The sequence below is a fragment of the Phallusia mammillata genome, chromosome 6 (genome assembly GCF_965637545.1).
Source record: "Phallusia mammillata chromosome 6, kaPhaMamm4.hap1.1, whole genome shotgun sequence".
NCBI lineage: Eukaryota > Metazoa > Chordata > Ascidiacea > Phlebobranchia > Ascidiidae > Phallusia > Phallusia mammillata.
Genome location: NC_137257.1, coordinates 23,915,974 through 23,928,295, shown reverse-complemented (window position 1 = coordinate 23,928,295; position 12,322 = coordinate 23,915,974). Strand labels below are relative to the sequence as shown.

Sequence of the window (12,322 nt, the reverse complement as noted above, 5' to 3'; positions counted from 1 at the left end):
TAAAAGATAAAAACAAAACGTTCTGGCAACAATACAAAAAACGATATATAGCCTACAATGTCAAAGATACTGATGTGACAGAAAAGCAAGGATACATTGAAAATGTAGCCTATTTTCTCAAGAGTGTAGCCCACAGAACTATAAGGTGGGTTTAACTCTTTTGGGCATATTTGTGACACAGAATTAACATGTTTAAGACTTTTTGTATTGCAGGTTTTAGTTTAGTTTTTCCTCATCTGTCAGACTTTTCTTCTCGCAAATGCAACCGTCGTTGTTGTTCTATTCTTATAAAACGTTAAAGGCTATGTACAAAAAATAATATAATCATAAGTTACAACAAGTCGCATTCACATGAAGTCTTCCCCAGACTTGAATGAACTCCCGCAACCCTTAGTGGCTCCAATCAAAATTGCTGCAGTCAGCAGTTGTAAGCCCAGTGATGCCCATCCAACATAAAACGACCACCCGAACTCCGCCTCTACTTCATCTCCCCGTACAGGGTTTTCTGGATCACTTTGTTGCAGAAGAATTCGTCCAATAAACGTACACATTCCAATCAAAGTAACGATGCCTAAAAATAATTGCTCGAATGACTTTTTGGGAGGTAAAACAGGTATTTTTTGAGATCGACACATCTTTACCTATTTTTGCTATACAGCGTTGCTAAAGAATAAATAAAGCTAGTTCAAAACAAATTTACTTAAAAACAGTCTAACTTACACGATGCAAATAGAAATATTCCTGAAGTAAACAATGGAGTTTGCTTGCGACAAATGCATCCAGCGAATCCAAGTATTCCGGCTGCCAATATAATCCCACACGCCAGTACTATTGATGTCACGCTTGTCCTGGCGAAATCTGCGGTAAAAGATGGCAAAAAATTATCCAACAAAGCCATTGTATCCAAAATTAAAACTTGATCTCGCAAAATATTTAGTAATGTAAAGTAATAAAAACAGTTGCGTTGGAATTAAAATAGATAAATAAATACTTGTACAGGTCAGTTTAAAACGAAAACTGGGGCCTACCTTCTATGCTGTTTGACTTGAAGTTGTAATCAAGTACACATTGCTCTCTAATTATATCCTCCGCACGAACTAAAAGAGAAAATACAACTAAGTCTTGATTATGTTACAATAATAAGCTAATAAATAATATTTTATGGGTATTTTTATCTGTAAAAGTCGTGTTTTCTTTTTTATTCTAGTTGTTTTTCGTAGTAACTCCGCTTTTTTGCCTTACCAGTATCAGGAATGTTCTTTTCGTAACAAGTCAGCCACAGACCCATGTGGTAGGGGTAAAGAAATGTATCCGTGGCATTGCGGTTGTCATTCTCGCCCAATTCGTGGTTATGAATAGCGTGTATAGCAAACCAGAAGTCAGTCCCAGCAGCTAACGCTAAACATACGAGGCTACAGACGCCCAAAATCCCAGCAAATGAAAAACAGCAAACCACAGACATTTTGCGAAACAGTTTCCTAAATCAGTTAACTCATAAAACCACAAACTTAACATTTTTAATAATCATACGCAAACAAAAGTTCCAATAATTTAAGGATTGAATTACTTTGCATTTAAATAAAAAACTATATTAAACCGCTTTAAGTAACTTTCATTAGACTTTAAAGAACACACGTCTTGTCTTCGTCTAAACCAGCCTGTAATTTCTATTTCTTACCGTTTGTTTCACTAATTAATCGTTTATTTAGACAAATTAGCCTACCCTGAAACTACTTTGTCTTCTTTATCTGACAAATACACAATTAGCATTGAAATCGTTGTCATAGATTTGTTTGTGTTCGCGTGAGCGTTTTTTCGATCGGCGTCATTCAAACTATTTTCGAGTCCTCTCAGCCTTAACAAGTGTGAGCGATTTTTAAGGACCCTTCATCATCAAACTAAGCGTTAAAACGTGATGCTCTTATCAATTTGTGTTAAACGTGAGGCAACGGTTCGTTTTCTTTTTTTTATTGAATTCAAATATTTTGGCACTTACTCGTAAGTACCTTTATTGTGAGTTATGCTTACCTTGTTAACGCTAATGTTTTTTCGCAATGAAAATGCAAACTATGTTTTGAACTGATACTCGCTTTGATGTAGATAGCCTATGGTCAACACTAAAACGTCCAGGCCATGGTATCCAAGTGGAAAAAATTAGGGTCTGCGTTTAAAAAAATGCATGCAAGAACAATGGTTGAAAATTGTCAATACAAAATCAAATTGGTTTTAGTTTAAGGCGGCCGGTATTTTGAAACATCAAGAACAAAAAACAAAAAGACTTAAAAATTGGTGCTCTTTGCTACCATCTGCTGACTAGCAAAAATTTAAAGGATTCCACAAGTGGCGAGAACTATCACCGCAAGTGTTATGACGACTGTGAAAATAAGCATTCCGATCCATGATATTGTGCGAGAATAAGATCCATACCGTTTTCGCAAACCTGGGTTGCTAGTCTTGCGTGCCTGTGTTAAATGGTGGTGATGTTTAATGTTGTGTACTTACATTTACACAGTTGTAACTAAAGTAATATCAAATGCTAGCATAGTAACTAATAGTAAAATACATGTTTGGTCTTGTATGAATACGTGTAACAACTAATCTAATGTTATTGTTCTGCTGTTAGCAAGATGTTTACATTTTGAATACGTTTTATGACGTCACTGAGAAACAACACAAAAGTCGAACTTACTTTCTTTGCGTAATGGATTCCAACAATGCCAAATACAACTGGTAAAATTCCCAAAGGCAACCAGCAACAGACTGTAGACAGGACGGCTAACTTGTAGTCATCCGCACATATTGGATCACAAAACATGCAACAGTCCTTTGGTGACGGTGGTAGAGGCTACAATAGAGCAAAATTGTTCAAGTACACATAAAAACTTTTTAAAACAATAAGTTTGCTAAACTTAAAATACCTGGACAAAGATGGCATGATGACTGTGTTTCTTCTTGTGACTTTGACCAGCAACCCCGGATTCTTTACGAGTCAAGGCGACCGAAGATTCATTGGCGGTCGCCATTGTTTACTTACGTTTGGAGTGAGTGTTCTGCGCAAACAAAAACGTCTGTTCAACACCGTCTTGTCCAACACACGCGACACATGGCCTATTGTTGCATAATAGTATGCATTGGTTAAAAAAAATTCACATAAAATTTTCAGCAATCAAGCCTGGGTTCCTACTTTAGTCCAAACAAAGTTATAAAACTCGCTAAAATGTACTGTTCCAATACTGCTGTTTGTATATTGCGCTGGCCTGTTGCTTGTAGTATCAGGTAACGGGTGTTGTCCGTAGGATGTGCGGTGTTATATTTCAAACATCCTGATGGTAGCAAAACTTTTTACAATGTTGATTAATTTTGCCTCAACGGTAAACTACAATGTTCTGAGAACTATGGCAGCTGCTGCAATTCTCCTAAAAATATATTTAAAATCGCCAGGGGCACATAACAGACTAAACCCTATTTCAGACATTTTTGCGACTTGTTGCTTCGACTGGAGTAGACTGACAGCAACAGCAGCGGCTGTAATAAAACGATGTAACATTGTGCCACCATTGCTTCTTTGGTTACGCTCAGTCCAATTCGTTGTGTATTTTGACACATCAGAAAAACACATGGTTGACTGTTACAAAAAAGGCTGTGCGGAAACGCCACAGGATGGACATTTATGATAAACTGCTTATTTCCCATTTTCAAAAAAACTGCTGGCTGTACGCAAAGGGAACTTTTCGCAGTTCTAGACATTTTTTTATTTTACGCCTTGCAGCTGAATAGCCCTTTTGTCACGGTAAATAAATATGGCAAAAAGCACGATATAATGGACCTAAATACAGAATGCATCTCTTAAATCGCATAAGTTCCTATTTTATTTATCACAATCTACCTTCTACTAGCAGTTATATTTCACTTGAGCTGTCATTTGCAGCAGCAGATGCGCTCGCCTTTCTTAGCTGGCTGATTCTTTTTTCTTTGAGCTGTGGCGTTGGAGCGTATCCATTAACTACAGTTAACTTTAGGGTGTTCGTTTCTATACAATCCTTGTCTTCGATTGGTTTTAAGGTACTGTTATGCGCATGTTTCGTTTGTCAAGTGGCCTTCAGCTTTCATTTAATTTTGCCCAATGGAAGTTCTTGAAGTCATAAAATTCAACAAAGTTTGTAAAATATTTTTTCTTGCAGATATTTTTGTTTAGCTGTGTTGGTAAAAAATACAATTTATTTTTGGTAATATATTTTCAAATAAATTGGTAATACATTAGCAATCGAAAATTTGATTTTTATGTTGGCAGTAACATGTTCCTTTTTTATGGCTCAGGTACGGTACAGGTAAAATATTTGTAATACATAAGTTGTAAATGTTTAAAAGCTGGCAATATGCCTAGTATTGTACGAGGATTTTATAAAACTAAGTTATAAATGTTATCATATGTTTGTTCTGAACTTTTATTTTAAAAATTGCACATATTGCTATCGCTTTAATTCAAATTTGTTTGTATTTAGTTGTTTTACCTGATTTTGTGGCAATTATGTGATATTTACGCAGAAAAACATGTGAAGATTTGTTTGGGGATTTCTTTCAGGGCGCCAAGATTGTAATTAAAAATGAATGATGATTGTTCATATTTTATGGAAGTTTATGACCGAATTCGTTCTCTAGATGTTGTTTTAAGGTAAGTTTAGGTTTTTTTCAAAAGTTTTCATAAATATGCACCAGTTGCTACAGTTTTTAACTGTAGTGTAAGTTTAAAAACATGTCTTAAAACCTTTAACTAAGTGCAACACAAGTTTTTTTCGGATACTATCTGTTGAGTACTGCACATACAATTTCGAGAATTTGATTTAGCATTTCAAAATTGTGGTAACTTCAAAACACATGAACATTCAAATAATAACATTTGAAAATGAAAGCATTTTACCACTAATAGCTGAATTTATGGTATTTTAGAGGTGACGATGACCCTAAACAACTAACAATTCAACCAAATGAGGTAATTGTCAAGCGAGCTGATGATTCGGAAGATAAATACCCCCTAGTGGTAGAATGTGAACCCACCAGTTGCACGTCTGTCCAATGTCATCCAAATGAAGGTTAAAAGTTCTTTTAAACATTTGAAAGTTTGTACAAATGCATTGCAAATCAATATAAAACAAGCACATATTTTTTACTTGGTACTTCCAGATTGATATAGTGAATCTAGTGAATTAAATTTATTCGTATACACTTGGTTATTATTTTTTTAACAAAATAGTGTAATTTACTTTGTGTTTTTGGGAATACATAAAATATTGGTATGATTTACAAAGTTTAAAAAATGTTAGGAGTTGGAGTCCGACTGCAAATGCGAGAAAGCAACGCAATGCCGCAAACAGGACTTTTGAGCACTTCTATAAAGAGGGTTGGGAGTGAGTTGTCTCGAATGGAAAAAGGAGTTTGCCAATGTGGATGCAAAACATGTGGACTTGCATTATTTGTCAATAACGTGTAAGGCAGTACAATATTTATAACTTGTCAAACCTTTGATGTGCAATTTATTTTACAGTTACCATACATATTATGTTAATGGTTTGAGTTGAAATGCAGTTTACTGTACCGTTACATAAATTCTCTGTATCTGTACATACATATATTTCTTTTCATTGTTGTTACTTTTCAGAAAATTCAATCGCGTTTTGCCGTTACCTTCTCAATCCTGGAGAGAATTGTTCAACCATTGGTCTTGTTGCAGCCATAAAACTGACAAGGAATCTGATTCTTCAAAAAACATAATGAGTAAGACCCTCAAAAAACAAGTTTTATACTGGTGTAATACATGTATTTTCGTCACAACAGAGATTTTTAAACATCTCCAAATTTATATATATATTCAGTTTTACCCAGTATTCTTATAAACGTTTTCTGCGTTTTTTTGTTCTATCTTAACAAAGCATGTTGGTTTTTTGTTGAAACTGCTTGGGAAAGGAGTGGATGTATGTATTAGTTATTTTAGCATTTTCATTTTTAGGCTTCTAATTTTCCTAAATGTATTTTTTTTTTGTAACTTTCATATGTTTACTTGTCACTTCTACCAGATATGGTTCGCCACAACGTTTTGCGACCTCGAGAGGGAGATTGCTTACTTAGTGATTTTCATATTTACGTCCATGCAAAGTCTGTGAACAGAAGAAATGTGCTGCTTCGAGATTACACAGAAGATGTCAACAAAGAGGACCTGGTAAATATTTTCAGAAAAACTGTATTTCGCTTTTTGTATCAGTTTCTTCCTTAACATCATCCTATTTGGTGTTATACGAACAGTTGTTGGGTAGTGTACCATTACCCAGATGAATATGATTTAAATGGGACAATAAAACATTGGTTGAGTTCTAATAATAAATACAGTTTTTGTTTGAGCAAAGAAATGGTTTAAATGCAGTAAACCTTTGCAACATTAAGCTTATTATCAATTAACATAAAGTTTATAATGGAAGCAATCATAAGGGTAGCAGTTTCAGTTCTAATGCAGGAAAATAAAAGGTTTTTAAACACTGCCAAACAGACTGCCTATTTTTCTGATTCTAGGAATGTGCAAAGGAGCAGCGTGTTCGTTGTGCCCGTTGTCGTGCCGACATTGGTGAAATTTTGCTCTCTGAGGATTACAGTATCGATGCTTTTAAGTTGAGTAAGCACAATATTGAAATCTTATCTCTGAGAAAGCAAATGTCGGAAACAATCATCAGGTAGTTGTTCACACACATAATATAAGATACAGTTTGTCAAATGCTCTTTGACATGTACTTTAAAACATCCAAAAATTTGCCAAATTACTTCAAAATAATTATATATGGTGCAATGAAATAGGTATTATGAGCACATTTAATTCTGCCTATTGCTTTGTTGGATTTTACTCACTTTTATACTTTTTGTTTAGTTTGTTGGGCTCAAAATTGCTGTTTGTTTGTTGCAACAGTACTTTGTTGCTATTAACTGTACCAAATAAAATGCTTGTAAATGTTCACAGGCCCATCTTTTTCAGTGAGTTTTTTCTTGAACGACTGCTTGCTCAACAATTGGTTACTTCAGTACAAACACATTCCTCTCATCTGATCATTATACAGGATTACCAAGACAATCCTTATCTACTGGTATGCTGCTTTTTTGTAAACGTTCAGATTTTTTATTATTTAATAACATTTACAGAATATTTTAAAGTTGTAACTCTAATTTATTATGGGTCCCCTTCCCTGAAGGGGACACATATTGATTTTACTCAAAATGTTTTTGTTTTTTTTCTTTCATTTTTCTTCTCCCCAAAGTTTGTCCGACTCGTTTTTCCATCAAATCCTTGATGGATTTGGATGAAATTTACACAGATGGTAGATGTAGTTATGTAGATGTGCATCCCACTTTGTTTTTGTTGATAACCCCAGTATTTACCCCGCTAGCCCCCTAAAATGGGTATTTTTTTCCCGAAGTTTGTCCGACTCGTTTTTCCATCAAATGTTTGATGGATTTGGCTGAAATTTACTCAGATGGTAGATGTAGTTATGTAGATGTGCATCCCACTTTGTTTTTGTTGATAACCCCAGTATTTACCCCGCTAGCCCCCTAAAATGGGTATTTTCCCCCGAAGTTTGTCTGACTCGTTTTGCCATCAAATGCTTGATGGATTTGGCTGAAACTTATACAGATGGTAGATGTAGTTATGTAGATGTGCATCCTACGTTGTTTTTGTTGATAACCCCAGTTTTCACCCCGCTAGCCCCCTAAAATGAGTATTTTCCCCCGAAGTTTGTCCGACTCGTTTTTCTATTAAATGTTTGATGGATTCGGCTGAAATTTACACAGATGGTAGATGTAGTTATGTAGATGTGCATCCCACTTTGTTTTTGTTCATAACCCTAGTATTTACCCAGCTAGCCCCCTAAAATAGTTTTTCCCCTGAAGTTTGTCTGACTCGTTTTGCCATCAAATGCTTGATGGATGTGGCTGAAACTTATACAGATTGTAGATGTAGTTATGTAGATGTGCATCCCACTTTGTTTTTGTTGATACCCCCAGTATTTACCCAGCTAGCCCCCTAAAATAGTTTTTTCCCTGAAGTTTGTCTGACTCGTTTTGCCATCAAATGCTTGATGGATGTGGCTGAAACTTATACAGATGGTAGATATAGTTATGTAGATGTGCATCCCACTTTGTTTGTCCGGATAACCCTAGTATTTACCCCACTAGCCCCCTAAAAGGGGTGAATTTGTAAACAATGTCAGAATTGGGTAAAATTTGGATAGCTTGTAAAGTATGCCAAATATCGTTATTGCGCCATTGCAGTTCGGGGGTTGTTAACAGCCCTTTGACGTCAGAAACATTAACGGTTGTTGCTCAAAATACGTCTAGTGGTTGAAATTTTAAACGTTGGCAGATTGGACTGAAATTTTGCAGTACTATTGATTGAGTCATTGTGGTTTCCTACTTTTAAGTTTGTGTGTGTTGAACCTCAATTAGTTATCCTACTTACTCATTGTTATCTATTGAAATGCATTGTCTACAACTTTGCATGTGTGGGGACCCATGAGTTTTTGCTTGCAGAAACAACCAAGGTTATAAAAGACGATGGCTAATATGGGACCCAATATAAATAAGTGTAGGAAATATATTAATGTTTCAAAATATGCTATAGTGTATGTGCAAGGGCAATATGTGCTAAGCCACCCTTCTAGTTTTTACTGCTTTATGCTTCACTCTCAATTTTTTAGACCCCTAAAACAGATTTTTATGAACTGAATTGTTGTTTTAGGCAGTTTGTATTATGCTGCAATGTAATCTTTCATGTATATACGTCATATGCATTTTATTCAGATTCGTGTATTTAATACAAAAACGAGGTTGTATGTAAACAATGGCACCACATCTACTGAATATGCTGAACCTGCTGCCGTTTCCTCCAGGGAAATTCCTCCAAAAGTATCAAAATCAGGTATTTCGATTTGTCTTTTTTTAATATGTAAAACTCAAATTTTTAATGCACTAATTTGTTGTCAAAGTTGAGTTCTTTGTGACATTGTAACTATGTGTTGGTAGCGTGTGTTTGGGACATTACCAATGATGAACTAATCAGGTTTTTGATGTCTTAGCAATGATTCGAACAGTTTGATCTACAAACAAATTAAAAATGTCCTCTAGAAGCCTATATATAAGAGTGGCTATCTAAATTAGATGCATAGGATAAAGTACTATTTAAATGACATAACTCTGCTTTCAGAAACTGCTGCTAAACTTGCAAAAAAGGCTGGTGAAATTTCCCGAAAGAATCGACAATCACATCAATGTGAAATTGGGGATCACGATACGACACAGAGCATAAACAAAACCTCCATGACAATAAGTGATGCAGATAAAATACGTAAAGATGGACCACCGCATATTGTTGGCAATAAAGTGGCTGAAGTAATTGAAAAGTTGTTTTCATTTTCAACCAACCTTATATCCATTGGGTAAGTGTATTTTTGCTCAAGGGCGAAATACCATGTGTGCCTGCTGGTGATTTTTTGGGTCTGTGAGCTTTCTATAGGCTCATTGATATCGGTGGAACAATGCCCACTTAAGTTTCCTGTTTAAGGAAGCACAAAAAGTTGAATCGTTATAGGGGGAAGGGGTTATCCTACGAACACAAAGCAGGTTTAGTGATAAAAATTATTTGTCATGCAAAGTGAAAACATTTTTTTTTTGAAAAACAGAAGGACTGTTTTGTTTGGTCATCTGCACTTGAGTAGACTTTTATGAGGGAAAAGCTTTACATATATATGTTTTTATTCCCATTATGTTTAGGCTTTTCAATATATTTGGACCATTTATATTTTGATTGAGATATAACTGCCAGAGAGCTTTTACATATAGAACAGGGGTCCGCAAATACTTTTTGGCGTGACCCTAAGAAAATTGCTCTAAATTCTCGCGACCCAAGCATTTTAGCATGTACGTTTGTGGAAAATGCTAATCAACTAAATATCAATATTAAGACTGCTATTACGCTATTGTCAGTTGCTATTTTCACATAAAACAGTAGGTAAACGAACGTATTTATTCTAACAAATGAGAACTGTGGGCTCTGTGTTGAGAACACAGCTAATCAGAAAACGCATGCTTGTATAGGTGCGCTTAACTTTTTGCATTGTTACATAGACTGTATGTCATAGTTACGTAGTCATACGTAACAATGCAATAATAATAAAAAGGTTAAAAAAGCCGAAGTTTATTAATACTGTAGATGCGATGCTTATATTCATAGGAAATTTAATATATTTCGCGACCCAGACTGGAAGGTCTCGCAACCCAAATTTGGGTCGCGACCCACTATTTGCGGACCCCTGATATAGAATACATCTTAGCACATTCTATGTGACACACAACTGCTCTGACAGTTATATTTTTGATAAAATTTCTTTTTAAGTCTGTGTATAGTCTTCCTAAATGTGTAAGTGTGTAAAGCCACTGTAGATTAAATTGCAGTTTTAAAAGAACTTTTCGTAATTTAGCTAATAAAATATCTAGAGTCCCTTTTTTAATGCCAATGTTTTTAGATCCATGTTCTAATGGCAAAAATTGAAATGTATTTTGTTTGCTTTTAGTCGCACATCTAATGATATCAGGGCAGCAGACCCCACTGGTTGTGAAAGAATTGTAAAAGTGATGTATGCCTCTCATCAGCAAAAAATTAAAGAGTAAGTTACTTGTTTATGTTCTAAATGTACTAAAGTTCAGTTGTGGCATCTGATGAAATCACCTACATTTCTAATTTCTTTAAACTTTGCATAATATTGTGTTGCTACAGCACATTCAGCCATTATCCACCAAATGTGGCCTTCACTGTTTTGCTCTCCACATCGCTGTAAAGCTGCTTAGGGTTTGGTGATTGTTTTAGTGGTAAGATTCAATTTTGTGTTTGCCGGTTCTATCACAAAAGTCATATTTTTCAGCCGGTTCTGTTACAAAAAGTTTATTGACAGTAACCAGTAAAGCTAACCGTTTCGCTGATCTCGTAAAATTTGGTGAGACGGTTCTATAGAACCACTGCGAACCGACTGAATCCCACCACTGGTGTTAGTGCTTTTGTGTTGAAATGTTTTCTTGCGAAATAACCACAACTCGGATCAATATAAAGCTGCAGTCTAAACTTGTATTCTTTTTTCAGGGTGTCAAAAGCTTGGATAGAGGATGACCGTACATTGTCTTTGCACTACCCTCGACAAGTTTGCATTCAAATGTTACTGGTGCTCGTGTCCAGTACTTTAACCATGCCAGTAGCGCACCGAGTCATTGATGACTTTATGGTCGGATTTTTGAGAATTGATTGATGATATATTGTCTAAAAAGTTTTTGCCAATTGCAAGTATCCTTTCAATCATATTATCTGTAAAAGTTGTAGTGGTAAGTAAACCCTAAGGCTTTAGCAGAATACGCAGCTAAAACTGTGTTTTGCTTATTCTTGCATTAGAATTATTGTGTTTTTGAAGTAGCAGGGATAACTAAATTTCGGACATGCTGCTATCTTATATTGGAATTATCCAATTGAAATTTAAATGGAAAATAGATATTGTAAACTATACATAGCGGTCTCAAAACAAATACTTTGAAAATGTAGTGAAGGCTGTGTACTTTAACATTGACATGGGTACATACCGTTTTTCAAACTGCCCTTACAAGAATGAACTATTTGCCAGAGCTGTTTATGCTGTAACAGCCCATAGCTTCACAGACATGGCTTATTTTTGTGTCTTGAACATTTTCAATCATAAATTCAAGTGCAGTCAAGATTTGGGTTATGTTCATAGTTTTGCAATTCCTTTTCATGCTCCAAAAATCTTTTTTATTGTTTCTGGATACCATTTTTGGGGTTTTTCAACTACACTTTTCTTTATCAGTCTGTATTGCACAATCTCAATGATAAGTGCCACACACTATTCAGCGCTGACTCTAACTTGGTTTGTGGACGGTCTACATGGTCTGTTCCCTCTTGTTTCTGTTGTTTCCATGTTTCTTGTTTCGTTTTTTAAATAAACTTGCCTTTTCGTGCCACGGACGAAGCCTAGTCACGGTTACATTGGATTATGCAGGGTTTCATGCAAATCCATTGATAATAATAATTCAAAAGTTTCTTTATGTGGGAAATACCCGGATAAAAGTCCCTAAGTTGGTGGAACAATGAATACTTTCATACTGGGATCAGCCCTGAAGCGTCCATAGAGACCAGCGATCGCGGCATACTCATTTATAAGTCATAGTACGCCAGGCCTATTAACGATGTAGGTGTTTGTACAGTTTTCTAGCCTGTGCCTTGCAATATAGG

General features: G+C 35.5%; 3 protein-coding genes across 6 annotated transcripts; 1 reads left to right on the top strand and 2 right to left on the bottom strand.

Annotated features, from left to right (window-relative positions):
- Window positions 1–256: 256 nt before the first annotated feature.
- LOC145233959 (transmembrane protein 114-like) lies at window positions 257–2,033 on the bottom strand. Its single transcript, XM_080098725.1, has 4 exons — window positions 1,243–2,033; window positions 1,029–1,097; window positions 721–858; window positions 257–571 (listed from the first exon to the last, which is right to left on the bottom strand). Exons 1-4 carry the CDS (start codon window positions 1,460–1,462, stop codon window positions 348–350), a joined length of 651 nt encoding a protein of 216 aa, XP_079954851.1. The 5' UTR covers window positions 1,463–2,033; the 3' UTR covers window positions 257–347.
- Window positions 2,034–2,139: 106 nt separating this feature from the next.
- On the bottom strand, window positions 2,140–3,814 carry LOC145233960 (uncharacterized). Its single transcript, XM_080098726.1, has 3 exons — window positions 2,919–3,814; window positions 2,690–2,845; window positions 2,140–2,462 (listed from the first exon to the last, which is right to left on the bottom strand). The coding sequence occupies exons 1-3, from the start codon at window positions 3,021–3,023 to the stop codon at window positions 2,325–2,327; spliced, it is 399 nt and encodes a 132-aa protein (XP_079954852.1). The 5' UTR covers window positions 3,024–3,814; the 3' UTR covers window positions 2,140–2,324.
- A 372-nt stretch (window positions 3,815–4,186) lies between these two features.
- LOC145233956 (E3 ubiquitin-protein ligase E3D-like) lies at window positions 4,187–12,055 on the top strand. Of its 4 annotated transcripts, none has more exons than XM_080098721.1 (12): window positions 4,187–4,317; window positions 4,583–4,672; window positions 4,948–5,090; window positions 5,322–5,484; window positions 5,657–5,772; window positions 6,072–6,214; window positions 6,562–6,719; window positions 7,001–7,124; window positions 8,836–8,953; window positions 9,239–9,470; window positions 10,605–10,697; window positions 11,168–12,055. In XM_080098721.1, exons 2-12 carry the CDS (start codon window positions 4,605–4,607, stop codon window positions 11,328–11,330), a joined length of 1,521 nt encoding a protein of 506 aa, XP_079954847.1. In that variant the 5' UTR covers window positions 4,187–4,317; window positions 4,583–4,604; the 3' UTR covers window positions 11,331–12,055. The 4 variants fall into 4 exon arrangements, with proteins under 4 accessions (XP_079954847.1, XP_079954848.1, XP_079954845.1 ...); XM_080098722.1 differs by having other exon boundaries at window positions 4,546–4,672; window positions 7,016–7,124; XM_080098719.1 differs by having other exon boundaries at window positions 4,546–4,672.
- The last annotated feature ends 267 nt before the right edge of the window (window positions 12,056–12,322 follow it).